The 25091-nt window shown below is 46.3% G+C and overlaps 1 protein-coding gene across 1 annotated transcript; it reads left to right on the top strand.

Annotated features, from left to right (window-relative positions):
* The first annotated feature begins 21702 nt into the window (after positions 1-21702).
* On the top strand, positions 21703-23402 carry LOC124687366 (7-deoxyloganetin glucosyltransferase-like). Its single transcript, XM_047221157.1, has 2 exons — positions 21703-22331; positions 22462-23402. The coding sequence occupies exons 1-2, from the start codon at positions 21785-21787 to the stop codon at positions 23394-23396; spliced, it is 1482 nt and encodes a 493-aa protein (XP_047077113.1). The 5' UTR covers positions 21703-21784; the 3' UTR covers positions 23397-23402.
* The last annotated feature ends 1689 nt before the right edge of the window (positions 23403-25091 follow it).

The following is a 25091-nucleotide window of genomic DNA, read 5'->3' as shown; positions in this document are numbered from 1 at the left end:
TGCCTATGCCTATCTTGTGCTGTCCGAGAATTTGGACAAGCACAAGTGTGTTGTGACAGTGTGCACTGTCCAAACTGAATCTCTGTGTTATTTGGCTAACTGTCCAAACTGAATTTTCCTGTGATCTTTGCTAACACTTACATTCTGGCTAGTTCTTTGCTATGTGTTGTGCAGGTTTGAATTATGCTATGGACAGAAGATCATCCTCAAGCCACTTAGTTTAGGTTTAGTGTAGAATAAACTTGCAATTTTCCTTTTCTTTTATTACTGATCATTATGTCTCAATTCTTGTATCAAGAATATTGTAAAGACTTTGTAATTGTGTTGTATATCAATAAAGCTCAAGTTTTGGTTTATGAGCTTTGTATTATGTAATGTGTATATTCTTGATTAATATATTGTATTTGATATTCACTTTGAAATTCAAAGTGATTTGAATTTTATAACTTGTGTTTGAATTATAAATTCATTGTTTATATTGTGTGATGTGCATAGTTAAATGTTTAACACTTATCAAATGCAATCATTCCCCAAAGTAACAAGATACAAAAGAGATCATGTCGAAATTACCCTAACTCACATTGCCTAACCCTAAGTGCAAAATGAGAGAGAACCTCGATCCCTCTTAGGTTTAGTTGCAATAAGGCGCAAAAATTTCCCCCGTTTTACGATGAAATGCACATCCCATTTCTAAATCTACCCTTCGTTGTTCCTATGTTCTGGGTTATTACAGCCTCTCCCCCTTAACGTGAAACTTCGTCCCGAAGTTAAGATTGGTACCTGAACATCTCGGGGTAAGACTTCCTTAATTCTTCTTCCGTCTCCCAAGTTGCTTCTCGCTCAGGATGATGTTGCCATTGAACTTTGCAGTATTTGATTGCTCTGTTTCTTAACTTCTTCCACTGTACTTCTAAGATCTTTTCCGGTCTTTCCACATAAGTTAGGTCAGATTGCAATTCTATTTCTTCATATGTAATAGGATCATCCGGTGCCTTCAAACACTTTCTGAGTTGTGAAACATGAAACACATTGTGAACTTGACTTAGTTGTGCTGGTAACTCCAACTCAAAAGCTGTTCCTCGATTCTGACTGAGTATCTTAAATGGTCCTATATATCGAGGACTTAACTTTCCTTTCACTCCGAACCTCTTAAGTCCTTTCATTGGGCTAACCTTTAAATAAACCATGTCTCCCACTTTCGGTTCCCAATCTCTTCTTTTCAGGTCGGCGTAACTCTTCTGACGACTCTGAGCTATTTTGAGTCTATCCCGGATGACCTCGATGACTTCTTGTCTCTCCTTGATGTAGTCCGGTGTAAACTCCTTGTTTTCTCCGGTTTCAAACCAACAAATTGGTGATCGACACTTCCTACCGTACGAAGCATCTGGATGCTACTCTGATAACTATTGTTATATGAGAATTCCGCTAAAGGTAAATGGTCCTCCCATGAGCCTCCAAAGTTCAGAGCACAAGCTCTAAGCATGTCCTCAAGTATCTGATTGGTTCTTTCGGTTTGTCCTCCGGTTTGTGGATGATATGTTGTACTGAAATCCAACTTGGATCCCAAAGCTTCTTGGAGTTGTTTCCAAAATGCTGATGTGAAAATTGAACCTCTATCTGAGACTATCTTCTTGGGTACTCCATGCTTACTCACAATCTCTTTCACATATATATCCACAAGCTTTTCTGCAGTATCCTTTGTATTTACGGCTATGAAATGAGCACTCTTGGTAAGCCTGTCCACTATTACCCATATCATATCCTTCTTCTTACTAGTCATTGGTAGACCAGTAACAAAATCCATTCCGATTTCATCCCATTTCCATTCCGGTATCTCTAGTGGTTTGAGTAATCCCGCAGGACTCTGATGTTCTGCCTGCACTCGTTGACATGTATGACATTCCGAGACATATTGTGCTATTTCTCTTTTCATGTTGTTCCACCAGAACATCTCCTTTAAATCCATATACATCTTAGTACTTCCCGGATGTATTGAATAAGGGGTTTCATGTGCTTCCTTTAATATGATTGACTTCACTTCTGGATCATCCGGTACACAGATCCTTTTCTGGAAGTATAATGAATCAAAATCCCCTTGATGGAATTCTGATGGTTTTCCTTCTCCAATCCTCTTGATTTCCTCTTGGATGAACAAATCATCCGCTTGCTTTCGGATAATCTCATATTTCAAATCTGAATACATCTCATCCATAATCCTCATGGTTGCTATACTTCCCTTAACATCACCTTGAATAAACAAAATCTGAGCATCCTCTAACTCTTTCCGAAGTTCCTTTGGAATCTCCCATTCCGTAGGTTGATTCTCCGTACTCTTCCTACTTAGGGCATCTGCTACTACATTAGCCTTGCCTGGTGTATAGTTGATCTTAAGGTCGTAATCCTTAATCAACTCTAACCATCTCTTCTGCCTCATGTTTAATTCCTTCTGAGTGAAGAAATATTTCAAATTTTTATGATCGGTGTATAACTCACACTTGGATCCATATAGAAATTGTCTCCAACTCTTCAAAGCATACACAACTGCCGCTAACTCTAGATCATGTACTGGGTAGTTGTGCTCATGTGGTTTCAACTACCTTGATCCATAAGCTATTACCTTCCGATCTTGCATAAGAACACATCCAAGTCCATTCTTGGAAGCATCACCATACACCGTGTAATCCTTTCCAGGTTCGAGAACTGCTAACACCGGTGTCGTGGTTAACTTATCTTTGAGTGTTTGGAAGCTGGCTTCACACTCATCAGTCCACTCAAATGGAGTATTCTTCTTGAGTAACTTGGTCATGGGTCCTGCAATCTTCAAAAATCCCTCTATGAATCTCCGATAATAGCCTGCCATACCAAGAAATCCTCGTATCTCCTTAGCATTTTTAGGTGATTTCCATTCCAATACGGACTGAACCTTGCTTGGATTCACCGCTATGCCTTCTTTGGTTATGACATGTCCAAGAAATTCAACACTATCTAACCAAAATTTGCACTTGCTAAACTTTGCATATAGCTGATGTTCTCTTAAAGTTTGCAGAACTATCTTCAAATGCTTGGCATGTTCTTCTTTATCTTTGGAATAGATTAGAATATCATCTATGAACACTATCACAAACTTGTCCAAGTACTTCATGAATATCTTGTTCACCAAATTCATGAAAATTGCTGGTGCATTTGTTAGTCCAAATGGTACAACCAAGTATTCATGGTGTCCATACCTTGATACGAACGCTGTTTTTGGTACATCCTCCTTCTTGATCTTGATTTGATGGTATCCTGACCTTAAATCTATCTTCGAGAAGACTCCAGCTCCTTGAACTTGATCAAAAAGGTCTTGGATTCTAGGTAAAGGATACTTGTTCTTGATAGTTACATTGTTCAAATTTCTGTAATCTCCACACATTCTCTTTCCGCCATCTCTTTTATCCACAAAAATAACTGGTGTACCCCATGGTGACACACTTTCTTGAATGAATCCCTTCTGTTCTAACTCATCAATCTGAGCTTTCAGTTCCACTAATTCCTTGGGCCCCATCTTATATGGTGGTTGAGCTATTGGTGCTGTGCCTGGAATCAGATCGATTGTGAATTCTATCTCTCTATCGGGTGGCATCCCCGATAGTTCCTTAGGAAATACATATTGAAACTCATTCACTACAGGAATATCTTCAATTCTCACCTCCTTCAGACTATTGAGTTCCAATCCGATCTCCAACTCACTGTACTTATCTCCTTGGAACACTATTCGACCTCTGATGGAGTTGCGAAGTGATACTCGTTTTGTCTCCACAGCTAATCACCGCTCCATTTTCTCGTCAACCAATCCATCCCTAGGATGACCGATATGTCCTTCATGGGTATGATGAATAGGTCCGCGAAATACACACAAGTCACATATGGTTAGGACTTGTGCTTCTTTCACGTGGGTTACTAAGATCGTTCCCCCCACGGATAGAACAGTTATAGGAGTTTCTAACTTAGAACATCTAAGCCCGAATTTTTCCACAAACTCCAATGCAAGAAATGATGTGGTTGCTCTAGTATCAAATAATACTTTGCCAGGATGAGTAAGAATGCTTAGCGTACCTAAGACTGTTTGATCCGACTCTTCCGCTTGTTCCAAAGATGTGCAATTCAGCTTTCCATAAGGCTTTCCCCTCTTGTTGTTGTAGTTGTAGTTGCGGTTGTTGTTGCTGTTGTTGTTGCGGTTGTTGTTGTTGTTGTTGTTGTTGTTGTTTCCACCTCGTCCTCCAGAGCTCTGTCCGCTCCAAGACGTCTTGTTGGGACAATCCGGCTTGATATGTCCTTCCTTCCCACAACCATAACAAATGATCCTGGGTTTCTGACAATCCTTCTGCAAATGACCCTTTAGGCCACAATTGTTGCAGATGATTTGGCTGATTGGATTCTGACTCTGACCTCCCCGGTTGTATTGGTTACCAGTGGTAGGTCGGTATCGGGGTTTGAAACTCCGATCAGGTGTTGGTTTACTGATTGGGTACTTCCTTGGCTCTATACGAGCCCTCTTCCTCCTGTCCTCTTGGACTTGCCGATAATCATCCTCGAAAGTGATTGCCGAGTCAATCGGTTCCTCGGAATTCGGCAGTCCGTGCCAACCTCGGTTGCATCTTCATGTATGGATTCATGCCTTTCATGAACCGCTTCTTCCTCTTCTCCTCCGTATCTACATCCTCAGGTGCATACCTGGATAGCCTGTTGAAATCCCGAACATACTGCATGATGGGTGCAGTATTTTGTCGTAGTTCGTCAAACTCCCTCTTCTTCAGCTCCACCACGCTGTCCGGAACATGAGCCTCCCGGAACTTCTTCTTGAACTCCTCCCAGGTGAACACCTTCTCTGGAGGGTGTACTGCTACAAGATTCTCCCACCATGACGCTGCTGGTCCTGACAACAGATAAGTTGTGTATCTAATCTTCTCCTCATCGTTGCAACCAACGGTCTTCAGCTTCCGTTCCGTATCCATAAGCCAATCTTCAGCGTCCATTGGTTCTGGAGCTGATGTAAACGGTAGTGGTCTTGCATTTTGGAAGTCTGATAGAGTTACTCCCTTGCCTTCGTTACCCCTATCATTGATGACGTGGGTAAAGAAATCTTGCATGTTCTTGCTCTGGCTTTCCTGGTAACGCCTCCTATCTTCCTCCATTGCCCTCATATACTGTTGGAAGTCTGGGTGCATCATTGGGTGTGGTGGTGGTGGTGCATTCTCTCGCTCTAGCTGCTGCATCTCGCCTCCTCTTTTTCTCTTGCTTCCCGCTCTCTGCGAGCCTCTTCGGTTTCTACTAACGCCATTTCCCCCTAGTCCTCGTAACAAAGAGCGATTACTCATAATTACACCATGCAAATGCTTTCTGAGCTCAACTCAATGCCCATAACTAGTCACACAATGAAATCAAGAAGCAAATACAAAACAAACATTTATTATGCATATACTTTGTATAATACATAACACACTCACAAACTTATATTACATGTGGTACATATAAACCACTTATTTGGCTCAAAGCCCAAGCCAACGGGAATTTAAAATACGCTCTATTACAATACCACCTAGATTACTTTATTCTTCCTTGGAGCTCTACTCCTCGTCATCATAACTCGCCTCCGCGTACATCCCTGGGGTCCATCCGGTACATCGGTTTGTCTTCCGAACACCGTCCGGAATGAAGGTCCTTCCAGTAGGTATGTAGTCTGAATCGGACGAAGTGCCGAGACAGAGATCTGTCATGCCAAAGTAGCTGGATAAAGACTCATATGTATCCCCAGTGGGATATAGCTCACCTTCTTCTGCCATCCATGGAGGATTCCTATTCACTTGACCCCTCATCTTCTTCTTCTTCTTTTTCTTGGTTCCAGAACTCTCACCTACGACGTACTGGGATTTTTTGGGTAATCCCATCTCCAAATCTAAAGAAATGGAGTTGGTATCTTTCTCTTCCTGGCCCAAAGCTTTGGTTAACATTCTCGGTTAACCGCGCCTCCTTCATCCTCCGACTCACAAGTGATGGGTTCTCCTTCATCTCCAAATGGTTCCCCGAAACTCCAACCGCCGAATTCTCGATTGGTGACTCCGAGCAGCTTTAGGTTCCTGGAATCATCTCCCCCATATCCGGACTCATATGATACCGACACATGTGGATAGTGTGGAACAAAGTTGGGTGTGAGTGGATCTTTATGGGACAACCGGTCACTCAAATCTACATAGCTGTCTAGGCTAAAGAAAGGTGTAGTATGTTGTGGTTGTGCCCTCGCATCACGCATCCGAGTTTGGACTTTATCGTGGTCCGTGAACTCAGCTAGCATGTGGTCAATCTCACCTCTCATCTTCATGTGTAAAAGGTACATCGTGGTCAATAAAGACTTACAGCCTATCCATGGGCTGTGCTGCAGCTTCAGGACTTCGCGTGCTAACACCAAATGATTCGAGTGGGATCCTCATCTTCCTCGGCATGAGGTATATGAGAAAACTCTGAACATAGCAGCTTCTATCGACTTGTGCTGCCTTATCTCAAGGATTTCCTTGCATAGGCCCATGTGGTAGGCTGTGGTGATAGTTTTGGCTTCTCCGTATGGCATTACACGACTCATCGCCAGCTTTGTCGGTAATTGGACCGATACTCGCACTTGGCTAGGATTTCCCCATCATAGTAGGTATACTTGATAACAGGTATCCGTGGGTCACAATGGAGTTCCTTCAACATCCCACACAGGAGAGCTGTGATTGGTCCATCATAATCACCGAGCCATCCCTCAACCTTCCTCAAAGTCCTCTTAGGAAAAGTGTTCGCCATTATGGCTGTATACAAAAGCAGAATATTAGTAGTGATAATGCATCATAATAGCTATAATAAAGAATTGTCGCACTAAAATATATGGTTTTGTTATTCTCATGTGAATAATCACCATATTTCTAGAGAATCCTTTACTATTTCTACTAGACTCCTACAGGTTTCTTCCCTATACTAGGTTTTTCCAACCTAAGGTCGCAACATTTGCTCTGATACCAGCTGCGGGACCCAAAGCATACCACTCGCATGTTGTAGTATACAAGTCGTTGATATGATCTTTGTGAAGGGACTTCTTCACAATTTGCCATATCCCTCAGAGTGGTACAACAGAAACATTGCAGGTCATAACACTCCATACTTTATTACAAACATTGTCTCAACAAGTTGGTATTCTCACAGGTCCTATGAGAACACCCTAAGATACTACTTAAGTACGATTACAACTTATAACAAATATAAAGAGAGCTCAACAACTTATTTAGGTAAGTTCTACGTTGCTCGGCTCTATGATGCTAGGGTATGTCACTACTCCTCCACCTCCGTGTCATCTGGTCCGTAGACTATCCCATAGTCTACTCCTTCCACTCCGCCGGTAAGATCGGGTTCTTCGTAGACCAGCTCGTAACTACCTTCTCGGTGCTCCATCGTTGATGGCCTCCACTTCCGGATCACAGCTCTAGCAAGGGTGTCGAAAGAAAGTGAGTACAGGGGTACTCAAGAAGTTCTAAAAGAGTAAAAAGGTGTTTGATGCACTAGCTACGACCATTGATCAGGAAATCGCAAGTCAATGCATGTTTTGAAATCATTTCTTCAAAAGGTTGCTTTTATTATGAAAACTATGCCCGTCAGTCTTCACAAGTTGATTAGAACTTCGTGGAGTTCCTTTCCTGCCGCGTTCGCAGTTCCCTTCTCGGAATAAGGAGTGACAGCCACAATTTGATACACTCTGCAGAGGTGCGTTACTTTTCCCACAAGAGATCTCACCCTTTTTGCCATCCGCAGGGACTTGCCCCCGTTCACACTTCCTTTGGTGTGAGGCCAGGTATAAAGATCCAAGCCCACACCGCCTTCTCCGCGACTGCAAACCCACCCTTTTGTCCAACCGTACACCCCAGTAGACTTCTCCCGATAATACGGCTTTACTCACGGTGTACTCCGAACAATCCTTCATAGATCGTAGAGCCATCATCACTAATGGATGGGGATTTAAAAGGCTATCCCAACCTACGGCAGTAGCTCTCCAACACCCCGCCGGCTCTACCAATCCGTTGGCGTGCGTAAGGGAAAAGATACAGCTGGCTTCCCTGGAGCCATTATAGATCTCATGGTCAACGCGGTTTGTACGGCGCTAGAATCACTGGACGGCATTGGTAATTTAATCCTAGGGTGATATAACCCATGCAATGGAACCTCCACCATATCAACACATACCATGGTTCCATTGCCAACCACATAGTCATATTCATAGTTGGAAAGTAACATTTTATTTGCGATGCAGGAATGATAAGTATATAGCTTTGCATTAAAGTAGTAGAAAATACTCAAATTGACATGAGCAAGGGTGAACTTGCCTGTGGACTGCGAGATAGTGCAGGTCAATGCAGTTGATGGAACATGGACCTCGGGTTCTGTAAGAAGCATCATTGTCCGGTAAGGACAATGTTATAAAATCCAAATAATGCAATCATGGATGTATTATTTTATGTTGAATCCCTTTACCCCGCTGAGTTATATCAATTTAGGGTTAAGTTTAAGATTTATGTCTTTGACGGTAACTTGCAATTGATTTAAAAGTTTAAACCATTTTAATTCACACAAAGTACAACAATTTAAAGTAAAACTATTTTACTTGGTGATTCCCTTAATCATTCCAAAAGTAATTTGAAATCATAGAGTTACCTCTATAGTTTTTGGAATAAAAAGGAATATAGTATTTTTCTTGGAAAAATACCCTTTTCCAATAGAAATGACTTGGAATAATAGAATTTCATTTTCAAATGTTTGAAAATAAGTATTTTAACTTATTTGAGATTTTTCCTTGAATTTTAAATACAAGGAAATAATAGTTTAAAATTCCAAGTTATTATTTAAATTCTTAAAATTCATAATTTTGAATTTGTTTCATAAATTCCATTTCATATTTTATACTTGTTAAGATTTATTTTTCATTCATTAATCCAATTTTTAATGGATTTTTAGAGTTGTATTTTATTTACTAAAAATTGGTAAAGTTCTGGCCTTTTATTAATTATTAAAAGACCAAAATACCCCCCTGGCCCCTATTGGGCCCAGCCCATTTACCTAAAGCCCAGGGACAGCCCAATAAGGCTATTCCCTTATGGGTCGGTGGCGCCGAATGGCCCACCTCTCTCACTCACTCGGCCCTCTCTCTCTCGTTCACCTCTAACCCTAATCTCCTGCGATGCCCGTGGCGATGGCGTCACCGCCATGGCCGCCGCCTCGCTCCGGCCAGCTCCGAGCTCCCCCGCCGTAGCCACCTACCAAACTAGTACCGCCGCGTGCAGATCTATCGATCTGTCCGCGTGGTTTTCTCGTTCTCTTCCTCTCCTGGCGAATCGCCTCCGTTCTGGATCTTGAGGAGAATCGCCTCGACGAACTCCGGCGAGCGCTTGTCCTTGCCGACGATGGGTGCGCTCCTGGGGTTGACCTAGCGCGGGTGCTGCTCGCAGTACTCGTGCCGTCGCCTCAGGTGCTCGCTACGGTGGTGTTGGGTTCGTGTTTGGGTTCGTCGGCGTAACGTCGGCGCCTACCCTGGACTTGCAACTGTTAGGGCCGCGCGAGCACTGCCTCACCATGCCCTAGCTTCTGCTTCTAGGCGCAAGTAAGTACTTCACCTCCCCCTTCTCTTCTGTGCGCCTCTCTTGCTACTGTTCTTCTTCCTCCTCATGCTCTGTTGCTCTCTGGTGATCCTGTGATCACACAGAGCTATGCCATAGCTGCTCAATCTTCCTGTGCTTCTATCTACTGCAAGCTCATGGCCAAAATTACCAGTTACTGGTACTGGCCAGTGTTGCTTTGCTTGCAATTCATGCTTTACTTGCTTCTCTGCTGCTCCTAGTATGCTCTGTACTTGCCATGATCTGCTGTGCTTGCTTATGAGCTTGCTATGCTATACAATGCTTGATTATGGCTTGCTTGTGCTTACTGGCATATCATGCTTGCTTTTCTAGGTGTACTTGTGATGCATCAGTGACACTTGTGTGTGCCAGTGGTGCTTGTGATATGCATCTGTGCTTCCTATGCAAGCTAGTGATCCATTGGATCATTCTTTGCTTGTTGGCTAGCTTCCCTGTGTAGCTTGACTTGATTTAATTGATCCATTTGATCAATTCAATGTCAGTGATGGCTTACTGATTAATTCTGTGGCTAAGTGATTCAATTTCCTTGTGATGCTGATGCTCAAGCATCACTATGCTGTTGCTTACTTGTGCTGTTGCTCATTCAAGCTACCTGGACTTGCTCCAGTGGCTATGATGCAGTGATTAAACTGTGTTGCCTTGTATTATGCTGCTGTCAGTACTAAGCATGGATCTATGATAAATTCATGCTTGTATTAATTAAGTGATGATGAACTGCTTATGCAGTAATGATTTAAATGACTTGCTTGCAAATGATTTGGCTATTCATGATTGTCTAGCAAGCAATTGAATCTGAATCCATTCATGGATAATGATGTGCTATATTTGGCTTTCATTTAAATGGTGCTTAAGTGTGATGTGACCTCAGTAGTATTGCTATTGATTGGTTGCTCACTTATTTAGTTGGATCTTGTGGCTACTCAACCTTTGCTTGCATATTTGGGAATCATACTTGATATGAATGCCAATATGCTTGCCTGATGAAAATCTAGGGTTTACTGATGGTTCATAGCTTAGGATTTACTGTGTAGTCTTATTAGCTGCTAATCCTTGCAATTCATCTACTGGTGTTATCTGTGCATCTGATCTGGCTAGTGTGTGCATCTGTGCATGTGTGCTAGTTTCTGTGTACAAGATCTGTACCTAGATGCTTTCTATTTTTAGTAGCTTTTAGACTGGCAGTAATCCTTGGTGAAAACCAAGTGATGATCTACCCTATTGAGCATCTGCTCAATCCCATGATTATCTCATGCATATATGATGGATCAGATCCATTGGATCTGTCCAGGAACTTGGTATACCTTGTTCCAGCTCCTAGTGTGAAATATTTGGTTGATGCAGACTTGGGGTTTTTGTGCACAGCCCTTCACCTCCAGTTTCTGGTTGAGCTTCTCGTGTCACCATGATTCCCGGAGCTAAGTGGTTGTGTTGGTTTCTCGTTCTTGAGTATGAACTGGATGAACTCGGTGCTAGTTCTTGCTTCACCCTTACCTGGTGATTTGCATATGTGGTCGACTGTCATGGTTCTAGGGTTTGTGTGCTATTTATATGGTCTCTACTTCTTCCCTGGCCATGACACACAAGCCTGGTTACTTTATGACTCACCCCTTGCATTGCCTTGTTGTTGCTTGGCTAGCAACAGCCTTCATATGGTGAAACTTGAGCCCCTGTGGCTTGCTCAGTGTTGGTCTGCCTATGCCTATCTTGTGCTGTCCAGAAATTTGGACAAGCACAAGTGTGCTGTGACAGTGTGCACTGTCCAAACTGAATCTCTGTGTTATTTGGCTAACTGTCCAAACTGAATTTTCCTGTGATCTTTGCTAACACTTACATTCTAGCTAGTTATTTGCTATGTGTTGTGCAGGTTTGAATTATGCTATGGACAGAAGATCATCCTCAAGCCACTTAGTTTAGGTTTAGTGTAGAATAAACTTGTAATTTTCCTTTTCTTTTATTACTGATCATTATGTCTCAATTCTTGTATCAAGAATATTGTAAAGACTTTGTAATTGTGTTGTATATCAATAAAGCTCAAGTTTTGGTTTATGAGCTTTGTATTATGTAATGTGTATATTCTTGATTAATATATTGTATTTGATATTCACTTTGAAATTCAAAGTGATTTGAATTTTATAACTTGTGTTTGAATTATAAATTCATTGTTTATATTGTGTGATGTGTATAGTTAAATGTTTAACACTTATCAAATGCAATCATTCCCCAAAGTAACAAGATACAAAAGAGATCATGTCGAAATTACCCTAACTCACATTGCCTAACCCTAAGTGCAAAATGAGAGAGAACCTCGATCCCTCTTAGGTTTAGTTGCAATAAGGCGCAAAAATTTCCCCCGTTTTGCGATGAAATGCACATCCCATTTCTAAATCTACCCTTCGTTGTTCCTATGTTCTGGGTTATTACATACTGGAAGGGGTGCGGATGCTAACCCGAAGGTGGACTTTTTAGGCATAGATGCATGCTGGATAGCGGTCTATGTTCTTTGTCGTAATGCCCTAAGTAAATCTCATAGTAGTCATCATGATATGTATGTGCATTGTTATGCCCTCTCTATTTGTCAATTTCCCAACTGTAATTTGTTCACCCAACATGTTATTTATCTTATTGGAGAGACACCACTAGCGAACTGTGGACCCCGGTCCATTCTTTTACATCTGAAATACAACCTACTGCAATCATTGTTCTCTGTTGTTCTTTGCAAGCAAACATCATTCTCCACACCATACGTTTAATCCTTTGTTTACACCAAGCCAGTGAGATTGACAACCTCACTGTTAATTTGGGGCAAAGTATCTTGATTGTGTTGTGCAGGTTCCACGTTGGCGCCGGAATCCCTGGTGTTGCGCCGATCTACACTCCTTCACCAACAACCTTCACGTGGCCTTCATCTCCTACTGGTTCGATAAACCTTGGTTTCTTACTGAGGGAAAACTTGTTGTCGTACGCATCACACCTTCCTCTTGGGGTTCCCAACGGACGTGTGCTTTACCGTCACAAGAAGCTACTTTCTGGCGCCGTTGCAATCCCTGTCACACGCAAGCAGAGCGCCGGGGGCTCGCTGAGGTGGCGTCCCCATGTGGCGGCGCGGCCATGGGCCCACTGCGCCGCCACGTGGTGTGCGCGCCTCGTGGCCCCCCTCCGTCACGTCTTCTGGCTCCGTGGGTCTTCTGTAAAAAATAGGCCCATTGCAATTATTTCCGGGGATTTTCCTGAAAGTTGATTTTCTGCACAAAAATAAGACACCAGGGCAATTCTGCTGAAAACAGCGTTAGTCCGTGTTAGTTGTATCCAAAATACACAAATTAGAGGCAAAATAACAATAAAAGTGTTCGGGAAAGTAAATACGTTTTGGACGTATCAGGCAGCTGTACTTAACAACACACCGCTTCCCGCTGGAACTTTGGTTGGAACACTCAATGCCTATCGCTCAATATTGGAGAAGAATCGGGAGCGCCTATCGAAAGAGCAAGCCACCCTCGAGAGACATCTGCTCGCAGCAGAACAATCTAGTGATCAACGAAGGGGCTCACGCGGGAGCGCTTCCCGAAGTAGCCAAGGCGCAGGAAAGCACCAATGAAGGCTATCAAGACTCTCGGAAGATGACGCTAGGGAGATAACATCAAACTTATCCAAGTCCTTCATGACCACGGACACTGCGGGAATGCTAAGGCCAAAAACCGTCGAGGGAGCAACCGCCAACCTCGCGGCGTATCTCATCAACTAGCGACCTGAAGGCTCTATGGCTCAAGCTCATCGGGGCGCCCTGGAAAGCCTCGCAATCCTGGGAGACAACCTGCTCCCACGAAAGGAGAAGACCACGCTCCAAGCTAGCAGATCAAAGCATCGCTCAAGGGACGCCCGCGATGAGATTACCCAGAGCAGGATCGACAAAGCCAGGCGACGACGGGCCGCGAGGGAAGAAGACGATAGTGACGCCTCAGAAGAAAGCCAGGAGTATGACGTCGAGTTGAGGGGTGTTGATTGCTTGAGCTACAAGATTCGTGAAACAATGCCACCCAAGAAGTTCAAACCTACCCCTATGGACGCCGCTAAGTATGATGGGCAGCAGGAGCCGAGGTCATCGATAGACGATTACCTGCAGACCGTGATCCTACACAAAGGAAACCAGATATCAGCGATGCGGTGCCTGCAGCTTTACCTGAAAGATTCGGCACGGGCCTGGCTGAGAGGCCTGCCGAAGGGATCCATCAAATCATGGGACGACTTGGTGGACGCTTTCATCGCTAACTTCCAAGCAACGTACAAAAGGCATGTCGGGATCGAGGAATTACGACATTGCCAGCAGAAGCAGAAAGAGTCGATGTGCGCATACATCGGCATGTTCACTAAACTTCTGAACGCTGCCGAAGACGTTTCTGTCGACAGAGAAATTGATGCTTTTAGCGACGGCATCCGACGTGAAACGTACATAGAGGAACTTGGGCGTAAGAAGCCAAAAACCATCACCAAATTAATGGAAATCGCCAACAGCTGGGCTGATGGCGAAGACAACGTACGAAGACCACGACAGCGCAGCGACGACGGAGACGATGACCAGCCGAAGAACGATTCGGGTGGACGCAGGGATCGCCGCAAGAAAAGGAAAGACCGCAGTTACGACAACAGCAACCTGGTAGCTGCTGGATATTCTGATCGACAGGATGATCGGTATGATGACAGGCGAGATGATCGGCAGGATGGCAATCGGAGCAACTCTGGGAAACGCGGCAATTACAAACCACGACCTCAGAGGACCCCTGAGCTACCCTTCACTGAGCAGATAAACGCTCCTTGCTACTTGCACGCGTACATCGATTCTAAAGACAATGAGAAGAAGTCAAGTCACCTGCTCAGAGACTGTCAGCAGTTCATTGAGATGTAGAAGCTCATTCAGCAGCAGCAGCAGCTACCGCCACCACCTCAGCACCAGGTTCAGCAAGTTCAGCCTCACAACAACAACGAGTCCTTTCCACCACCACGAGGGCAGATGAACATGATCCACATAACTGGTGTTTCGAGAGGGGAGATGAAGAAGCTCACCCAAGAAACCAACCTGACAGAAAGCATCATGGCCAATATTTTTGAGTACATCGACTGGTCATCTCAGAGCATTACGTTCAGTAGAACAGATCACCCGATGACAATTCCAAAGCCAGGACATGTTGCGTTAGTAGTTGAGGCGCAAATTGGAGGATTTAAGATGAGCAAAGTTTTCATGGATGGCGGAAGCGGACTAAACCTGACATTCCTCGACATGATCAAAAGTATGGGAATCACGATGAGAATGCTAGAGGAGACAGATACCTGTTTCCACGGGATCCTTCCCACCTCGCTGGCGTATTCTATTGGCAAAGTTTATCTGAACGTTGTCTTCGGTAAACCCGACAACTTCAGGAAGGAAAAGATCGAGTTTGAGGTGGTAAACTGGGAATCATAGTACCACGCTATACTCGGAAGATCAGTTTACGCCAAGTTCATGGATGTGCCGCACTATGCATATCTCAAGCTGAAAATGCCTGGGAACAACGGGACAAACATCACAGTCTATGGAAGTTTTTCACGCTCGGATAATTGTGATCGCGATTTCCAGAGGATCGCGGCAAAGTTTGGGCTCATGCAGGAAGTTGTTGACCTCCCTTCAAAGTCGTCGGCACACGATAGTAAGGAAGATGAACGTGTCAGGAAGACAAAGAAGAAGTCAGCCGATCTTACGTTAGAAGCTTCGACAGTGAAAATTTCAGCAGCCGATGGCACAGCGGCGATAGGAGAAAACAAAACACTGGCAATCACTGCTGGGACCCCTGGTGAAATCAATGACGCTCCCAAAATCGCTGACGCGGTGGACAAGCCAGAAGATAAGAAGAATCCTCCCCTTGCTTAAGCGGATGGATATCATTTAGTTTTTCCTTTCTTTTCAACAGGTCCCTCTTTCGCCCCTTAATTCCTTGCTTACTTTATTAATGAGAACTTAAGTTTTGTTTCCAAAAAGCATTGCAGTAATTCGGAACACCCGAACCACATCATCATGAGCCTCGTTTGCATATTTCGGCGAACGGTGGGGCGATGAAGAACACGTCCGATGATTGTGCTTCAAAAAGCCTCTGAAATTACGAGTGCTAAAAGAACGCGAAAACAATAAGGACTCTGCCTTCTTCCTTTGCTATAGATGCCTCAAAGAGTGCCGCAAATAGCAAGGATCAGTAAATATTTACATTAAACGACCCACGTTCGGTACTTTACTTGTGGAAGTATCAAAGAACGACGGGGTCATCGGCAGAGCTAGTGCTTCCGATATATTCGGGAGCCCCTATCAGGACATGCATCGGTTGAAAGCAAAGTTGCGCATACAATGGGTTTAGCAAGACCCGCAACACGAGCTGATCACTTAAATAATTTCCTGACCAACGAACACACATACGCTTAAACGAGTAATTAAGATTTGCTCCTCCCAAAAATTTGCCAACGGCATTAACATGGTAAAAGTGCATATATATGCACCTACCGAAAAAATAGTTTAAACTTTACAATCCAAACACTCGGATGTAGTAGCCAAGTCTTCTATTTACAATAAGATCATGACCCTGAATTACTCTTGTGGAGTTTCTTTTTCTTCAGGTGTCTTCGAATTCTCTTCAAGCCTGTCAACAATTATATTGGCAGGCAGTACTACCTTCGGGTACAGCGGCTCCAAACCACCCACTGCATTGGCAATAGTCAGCAGGTTTGCCGAAGGATAATGCGCAAGGACCAGCGCAAGTGTAAATCTGGCTCCTGCAAAAACTTGAGCTCGCACCAAGTCTCGAATCTTCTTGGTGTTGCTAAATTCCGACATTAGAGTCAATAGCGTGGGAGGGACCGCGTTCAAAGGGAACATCGTCTTCCATATTACTCTTAGCCCTTTGTAGCACTTGTCAAAGAAGCGATGGACTTGCTGGACCCGATCTTGGAACTTTGCGACAGCTGAAGCTTTCAAGTGCTCTTTCTAGAAAACCTCATCCACTGATGATAGCTGGGTCAATGCGTTCACACGCTCGTGAATCCTCTTATTCTCTTCAGCACGGTTCAGAGCTATGACTAGAAAAGGAAACAAGGGAAGTTCAGACGATGCATTTTGAAGAAAAACAAGGAGCAAAAGGACAAGGGAGCTTACAGTTTAAACTTTCGGTGGTCCTATGTAATTCAGTAAGAGCATAGCGCTCTACGTCAGTCGCAATCTCGCTCTTCTTTTTGATAATGGCGGCCAAGGCATAGGTACTGCGTAAATCCTTTTCCATCTGCGTGATCCGATCCTTCATACGCTGGAGTCGATCACTTTCAGAAACAGCACCCTAAGAATCATCGACAAATGCAGGCACGGGGAAAACCAGCAAAACAACGTCAAAGGGTATGATGGATCGTATCGCTTCAGCATTGGAAGTTACTCCCATCGGGAGAGTGCAAGTAAAAATGTCATAATAGGAGTACACTGACAACATTGCCAGCATGGAATTTATTACAACCACAAGTCTTACGGCAGGACATTGTTTCAAATCAAGCTAAAAAGAAGTCTGTTACAAGAATCAAGGGGCTTGGGTCTGGTTAGACAAACTTGGACCAACTGATGATTTCTTTGCCGAAACCAGCTCAAGGAGTTGGCGTGCACACTTAAGAGCCAAAGTTTTAAAGACACCCAGGTCGACAAACTGCCCATCTTGCTCTTTCGGCAGCTCCTTAGACATCTCTTCAATATTGGCCTTGAAGCCATGACCCATCATGAGTTGGAAGGCTAGAATGGAACCATAGGTACGTGAAGTACGTTTGAATACCTCGATGACTTCCTTGGTGTTGATGGCGAAAGCATCGATTAGTTGTCCCAGAGTCTTTTCTTGACTAATCTTGGGAAAAATCATTGAATGCATCCGCGCCATGGCTCCCTTGCCCTTTTGGAGGAGATCCTGCCTGAGTTGATGAGAAGCAAGAGTCATCGATAGGACGTTTGCCGGAGAATTGTCCGGGTGCCTGTCTAGAGCCTCGATAGGGATATCAGCAGCCTCTGTGAAGAACGAAATAAGAGAAGTTCATTAAGAAAAGATTAAATCTGCAAGGCAATATTCAACAAAGAATGGAGAAAAGGAATTACTAAGCAAGGCTAAGGAAGACTGTCGTAGAAGATCATCCTTTTCAACCATCCGGGCTTCGGTAACTAACTTGGGTGTCTCTTCCTCTTTCAGTCTCTTCCTTAGCCCCTCGAGCTCCTCCTTCAGGGAGTCGACCTCCTGGCGAGCTTCGGCGGCCATTTTTATTGCACCCTCCAATTTCGAGGAACAAGACTGGACCTCCTTTTGTATTTGGACCTTGTTAGCTTCCAGGGAAGAGTACTGGGAAGCGAAAGTTTCCAAAGATGATATGACAGCTCGCAAATCCTTAAGAAAATAAGAAAAAACAGGTATTAGATGAAGATCTGGAAGCGGGGGCGGCGGCGGTGCAACGGTTTTTAGCGAAGAGGATGAAAGAAAGAGAATAGGATGTGAGGATGAAAAATGGAAAAGGGAAAGTTTGGTCTAAAAGATTATAAAGTATAAAGAAATCTAAGGAATGAGTGGGCATGTGTCGCTCCAGAGGAGGACAAAACCGGCGGCCCATTATTCCCACGATGTGAGAAAATCGAGGAGGCGCCTCGGTCAATGCGCATGCACTGATCATTTCCTGAAAACTACCCGCGCAGAACTAGGGTGGACCCATCAGGTCACGTCTTGTCAATCAAACCACAGCAGTGGTTGCGTCATCAGTGACGTCATGAAGCCCACTGAAAGCATCCGAAAGGAAGCGAAAAGCATCGGGTGGTCAACTTGAGTCTACGCGCGGATCGCAAGCATCCGCACCTAGACTCGGGGGCTACTCCCATCGGGAGCGCTGGACGCGCACCCGATAAACCTGAACTCGAAGATATTCCTGTGAAGAAATATTTGAAGCAAAAGCTTAGCTCGAGTCTGCACCCGGTCACAAGCACCCGTGCCCAGACTCGGGGGCTACTCCCATCGGGAGCGCTGGACGCGCACCTGATAAAACTTTTTTGCATTACAGGATCATGCCCAGGGACTTGATTTTGTGTAGGGTAACGTTGTTTTGCCATCGGCTATTAACCAGCGAAGCTGGGAACGTTACTCAATATCCTTTACGAGTTCAAACCTTACTGAAAATACAAGCCCCGATTAAAATGTATCGGGTGATCAATGAAGACCTGAAGAAAGCTTCGGCAGAAGAAGATGTTCGAGTAGCACAACTAGAGTCTACGCACGGATCGCAAGCATCCACACCTAGACTCGGGGGCTACTCCCATCGGGAGCGCTGGACGCGCACCCAATAGAAGAAGATGATGCTGTTACAAGATGGACGAGAACAATCGAGGGAGAAGAACGTTCAGGGGAGGCATGCTTTAGTCTCTACCCGGAATATCTTCGGCTAGACACTCGGGGGCTACTGACGTGGGCATTACCCTTCGGGTAACCGACATTGCCCTATCCTGCACGGCCCAACTGGAGGCCCATGAAGATACTCGATGGCAAGGTGGGCCACTAGGATGGTGCTGCGGAAAATTCCATGAAGCACAAGACGAAGAGGAGACGAACAAGGAAAGTTTAGAGCTAGGTCTTTTGTAAACCTAGTCGTACCCGAACAGTTCTCTTGAGACCTGGCCTCCTATATAAAGGCCAGGAGAGGGGCTGCCGAGGGACACAATCAATCTTAGCAACTTTAGCCACCATAAGTCTAGAGCTAGGTCGCCGTAGCACTTAGCCTCTCGACAAAATCACAGCCGAAACCTTCGGCACCCCATTGTAACCCGATATTTTCATAATCAAGATCAGACAAGCAGGACGTAAGGGTTTTACCTCATCGAGGGCCCCGAACCTGGGTAAATTGCTCTCCCCGCTTGTCTGTCAACCGATGTCTCGTGTCAGCCTACAGGATTCCATCAACCCTAAGCCCCAATCGGAGGGCATTGCCGAGGAGTACCCTCGACAGCGGCGCCTGGCCTCGACTCGGCGACGACATGACAGACGATGTGGTTGGTGTGCCCTGTCGGCGGCGGAGGGAGGGTGGGGGCTTGCTGCAGGGGGAAACCCTAGGTCCCCTTCTCCTCGCCTCTCGGCGGCTGGCGGTGGAGGTCTGGCGTTTGGCTGCGGCGGTGCCCAGGTGTGTGCGGTGTCTCCAGACTACCCGATCTGCTTGGTGTCTCCGGCGGCAACCATGGCCAGTATGGGATGGTCGCCGGCGTGGGGGCTGACCTGAATAAAGGCGGTGGTCCTAGGGTCTCTCTTGGGTGAAGATGAGGACCTGCCGGAGGCCTGGCTTTCATGATCTGGCAGGAGTGTTCAGTTCCGGAAGGCGCCACTGGCAGGTGTAACATCGCTTCTATTGCCTGGATTTTGCTGGATTGGTGGTATTTGGTCGTGCGCACCCATGCTTTTATTCTGACCGTTTAGTATGGAGGGAGCGGTGCGAAGCTCTTTTCTGTGTTGACACCAAGTGACAGCTGATCCATGGTGAAGTCAGAAGAAGAGAATATCATGAAGGTCGGATTGGAGGACTAGCTAATGGAGGTTCAAGTCTTTGCGCTGTTGAGGGGTTTGCTTGGTGTTCCGGACTTCGCAGCAGTGGTATGGAAGTGGGGGCGGCAGCACATGTGAATTTCGGAGTCTTACCTTTCAGGGTGAAAACCCAAGGTCTGACCTTAACTGGTTGTGTCTGGCAATGTCCTTGTTGAAGGCATTGTTTTGAGAGCGGAGACTATCTTCACGATGAAAACCTAAGATCTTTGATCGGACGACGATGGTGTTGGTGCACTGTTTCCTTCTTGGAGGCTTCGCTTTTGAAGAGTCTGAATTTCAGGTGTTTTCTTGGTGGTGGTTGTACTACTGTTGCTAGGGCTGGGATACTGTAGCGGGACTTTTATTTCTTAGTTTTCTTTTTCTCTTTTTTGGTTGTGTGCATCCGTAATGTTTTAGAGCATTGCGTTGTTGCAGAGACTGGGTGTAATTGGTATCGTTTGATATTAATATATTCCCTTTATCAAAAAAATAGTGTTTCTCATTTTGTCAGTTTCTTATAGCATCTCTAAGAGATGATGAAAAATAAGGCAGGTGAACCCCTGTATTTTTCTTTTAGAAAAGTATAACAAATTGAAAACAATGAAAAATTGCAAATTGACTGCTTGTATTCCTATTATCTTAAACGTGTGGATGAAAGCATACCGGTGTTTCAAATCTAATATAATGCTACAATCATAAATATAAAAATGCACAATATATGTAACTGCGCAAATATGAGTTTATCCTGCTAGTTGATGGAAAAAAAAAACATCAATCCTAGTAGGATAGTTCCCTCACCGAATGATCACGAGCTAAGTTGACCGCGCTATCGTCATCGCAGAGGTAGATCAATCGAGTAAGTAGTTAAGATTCTATCTATAATTAGAGATATCATGTTCTTGCATCTATGGAGGAATTTTGACCCAGTCCACGGAAACAGCTGCGGTAAGCATGCACGTACATTCCTTGTCAGCCATCGAGCCTTGCAGTAGCAAAATTCTGCGCCGTCAGATTGATCGGCAAACATATGCATGGTCAATACTAGTAAGCCATGCCCGTCATATTTGCGTCACTTAAAAAAAAGTTGTGTCTCTTTCCACGTGGAGACTTACATATTCGTTTTGACATCCGATAGATCTCCATGATGGTCAAAACAGTACTCCCAGCATGCAGTGCCGTTGTGCTCGTACCTGCCTGTCAACATCAACCCGGCTGCTATACACATCTCCGGGAGTTGGGCCATACACACAACGCAAATTGATAAACAAATATGCAGCCAAGACGTACGTGCGTAATCACTTGCGTTGCTGATATCAGAATCTTGCATGCCATTGCCGTTCCCATCGACCGGAGCCGTGGTCGATGGCCTATAAATACCACCTGATAGTGCCCATGCTAATCACAATCATATCTTCATCCAGGTTTCATCGAAGCAAGTGACACAAGAATCACATATCCCCCCTCACCATTTCAGCTCGGAAGGTACACTACACTGCTGTGGTAATGGGCTCAATGGGAGGAGTCGCAGTCGGAGTGGCCGACGAGAAGCCACACGCCGTGTGCTTGCCGTACCCGGCGCAGGGGCACATCACCCCGATGCTCAACGTCGCCAAGCTGCTCCACGCCCGCGGCTTCCACGTCACCTTCGTCAACTCCGAGTACAACCACGCTCGCCTCGTCCGCACGCGGGGCGCCGCCGCGCTGGCCGGCGTCCCAGGCTTCCGCTTTGCCACCATCCCCGACGGAATGCCGTCCATCGACGACAATGACGACGACGTCACGCAGGACATTCCGGCGCTATGCAAGTCCACCACGGAGACCTGCCTCGAGCCTTTCCGCCGCCTCCTCGCTGACATCAATGGCTCGGCCTCCGCGGAGGGACACCCACCCGTGACCTGCGTGGTCTCGGACGTCATCATGGGTTTCTCCATGGACGCCGCCAAGGAGCTTGGCCTCCCCTACGTCCAGCTCTGGACAGCCAGCGCCGTCAGCTACCTCGCGTACCACCACTACCGCCTCCTCATCCACCGTGCCATTTTCCCACTTAAAGGTACACGTCCCCCAACGAATATACATTCTGGAGAGGACGATCGAGTCCCCACGCTAAACTGCCCCCTGCCATTAACAGTACTACCAGTTAGTTATTGTGTACTCAATGTGCATTTCATGGGTGCGTATAGATGTCAAGCAGCTGACGGATGGATACCTCAACACGCCGGTCGAGGACGTGCCGGGGCTGAGGAGCATGAGGCTAAGGGACTTCCCGAGCTTCATACGCTCCATGGACCCAGATGAGTTCATGGTGAGGTACGCCATCAAGGAGACGGCGCGCACGGCCAGCGCGTCCGCCGTGATCATCAACAGCTTCGCCGACCTCGAGGGCCAAGAGGTGGATGCCATGGAGACGCTCCTCGGCCTGCCCAAGGTCTACATGCTCGGCCCTCTCCCTCTTGTCGCCACCGCGCCGCACTCGACGGCCATCATCAGCGGCCTCAGCCTGTGGAAGGAGCAGGAGGAGTGCCTGCAGTGGCTCCACGGCAAGGACCCCGGCTCTGTCGTGTACGTGAACTTTGGGAGCATCGTCGTCATGACCAACGAGCAGCTGGTAGAGTTCGCGTGGGGGCTGGCCAACAGCGGCAGGGAGTTCATTTGGATCATCCGTCGTGACCTCGTCAAGGGCGATGCCGCGGTGCTTCCCCCGGAATTCCTAGCGGCGACAGCGGAGCGCGGGTTCATGGCTTCCTGGTGCCCGCAGCAGGAAGTGCTGAACCACCCGGCGGTCGGCGCTTTCCTGACGCACAGCGGCTGGAACTCAGCGCTGGAGAGCATCTGCGGCGGCGTGCCGGTCCTCAGCTGGCCCTTCTTTGCGGACCAGCAGACCAACTGCCACTACCAGTGTAACGAGTGGGGCGTCGGCATGGAGATCGACAGCAACGTTCAGCGCGACGAGGTCTCCGGCCTTATCACGGAACTCATGGAGGGAGAGAAGGGTAAGGCCATGAGGAAGAGGGCGGAGGAATGGCGTGAGAAGGCGGCCATGGCCGCGAAACCAGACGGTTCGGCCCACCGTAATTTTGACGAGTTGGTCCGTGATGTGCTCCTGGCCAAGCACTAGATCTTTCCATTGCGATTGTTTACTTAATATGTTTTAACTGGAAGATTGTTCATGTAATGTGTACCTTTTTGGATAAAAGAAATATATTAATATCACGAAGATATGAATTACACTCAGCTTTCGCAACAACACAATATCCTAAAACAATACGGTTGAACAGAGTTAAAAAAAGAAGCAAAACAGAAAAGTTTCGCTATAGTGTTCCCATCCTTGTACCAACAGCACAAACACAACCAAGACAACACATGAAGTCCAAGTTCTCCACAAGTGATGTCGGTGTAGTGTCACCTTCGCTGATGGGCTTGTGTGGGCCAGGCCCCCGAGGGCTACTGTCGGTGTAGTGGCACCGGGGGTACCACGGTAAACCTGCTGATGGGCCGAAAACTAGTTTTTACCGGCGCCTGTATGTGCCGGAGTCCAATCCGCCGTCCAACTACTTCTAGATTGGTGCGGCCGTTCTCCCCGTTACGTCGTATGTCCCGGTATTCCGTCCCGAAGCGGTACGTACCGGTTCCATTATGTTAAATCCGTATCAGACCTGGGACCCGCCACTCCCAATCTCTCCGGCTCGAAGACGAATCTTCGTCCTCCCACTCGAACGCCGCCGCCGCTCTCGCTTCCAGGTCCGCGAGTCCTTTTCTTTTCTCCTGCTGCTTACCCGGGGCAGGACCGCGCCGCCACTCCGGTTCCTCCCGTCGTGAGAGGAGCAGTGGCCACCCCTGCCTCGGTCTGACGGCGGAGGTCATCCCCTCCCAGTCTCACTCCGGGACGGCGGCAACCCTGCCTTCCCGCTCCACAGCGCCTTCCAGCGCTTGACATGTTGAAATATTGGACCTACACTTAGTGGCCCATACTAGATTTCAGATTTTCCTATAAATCTCAAAGCCCATATAGTGGAAGCCTTGTGAGTTTGAGCCCAAGTTGGTGGCAGCTCACTAGGGAGTAGCAAGAAGTGAGAAGTTTAGTCCCACATGAAAAGTTGGGAGGAAGTTAGACCACCTTATAAGGTGGGTTGTTCCACCACTAGTAAGTGAGTGAGAATAGGAGTGCTACACGCGCGCTCCTCCTCCTCCTCGCTCGCTCGACTCGACTCGTCACGACGCGACGCGCGCGCTGCCCTCGTGGTGAGTGGATTGAGCCTATATAATCTCTTGCCCGGCTACCGCAGAATCATACTGAATACACGAGTTAGGGTTTCCACCTCTCTCTGCTTGCGCCGCCATCATAGCCTACTCCATCCCGCTCGCCGACGTGCATCGGCGAACGGGAGAGCAGGTCTCCGGAACCACTCGTCCTTGCGATCCTGTACGGGAGAGGGCGAATTAGGTTTTTGGGAAGCGCTCCGCGCGACTGCTCAAGCTCTTCATCACGGGTCGCCTTCCGTCCAAGTCGGGCGGTGCTGCCTACCGTCGTCTTCAACGCCGTCTACTTCGACCCGTCGTCCCCGTCGTCAACAACGTTGTCATCAACAACGTTACTGCCGCGACATCATCTGCTATACCTCCACCGCCACCTCCATCAGATCGGTACGTGCGACATATCTCGATTTGCTTAGCGATGGATGTTGTACCGTTTGCGCTGCTGCTACTCATGTTGATTAATGCATCTAGTATGTTTGAGTTTCACATGTTACTAGTTGCTGCCATCATGTTTTATATTCTGGAATTAATCATGAAAATTGTGCCTAATTATCCA

This window comes from Lolium rigidum, chromosome 2 (genome assembly GCF_022539505.1).
Source record: "Lolium rigidum isolate FL_2022 chromosome 2, APGP_CSIRO_Lrig_0.1, whole genome shotgun sequence".
Lineage (NCBI taxonomy): Eukaryota > Viridiplantae > Streptophyta > Magnoliopsida > Poales > Poaceae > Lolium > Lolium rigidum.
The sequence above is the reverse complement of the archived record's forward strand: the minus strand, read 5'-3'. Positions and strand labels throughout refer to the sequence as shown.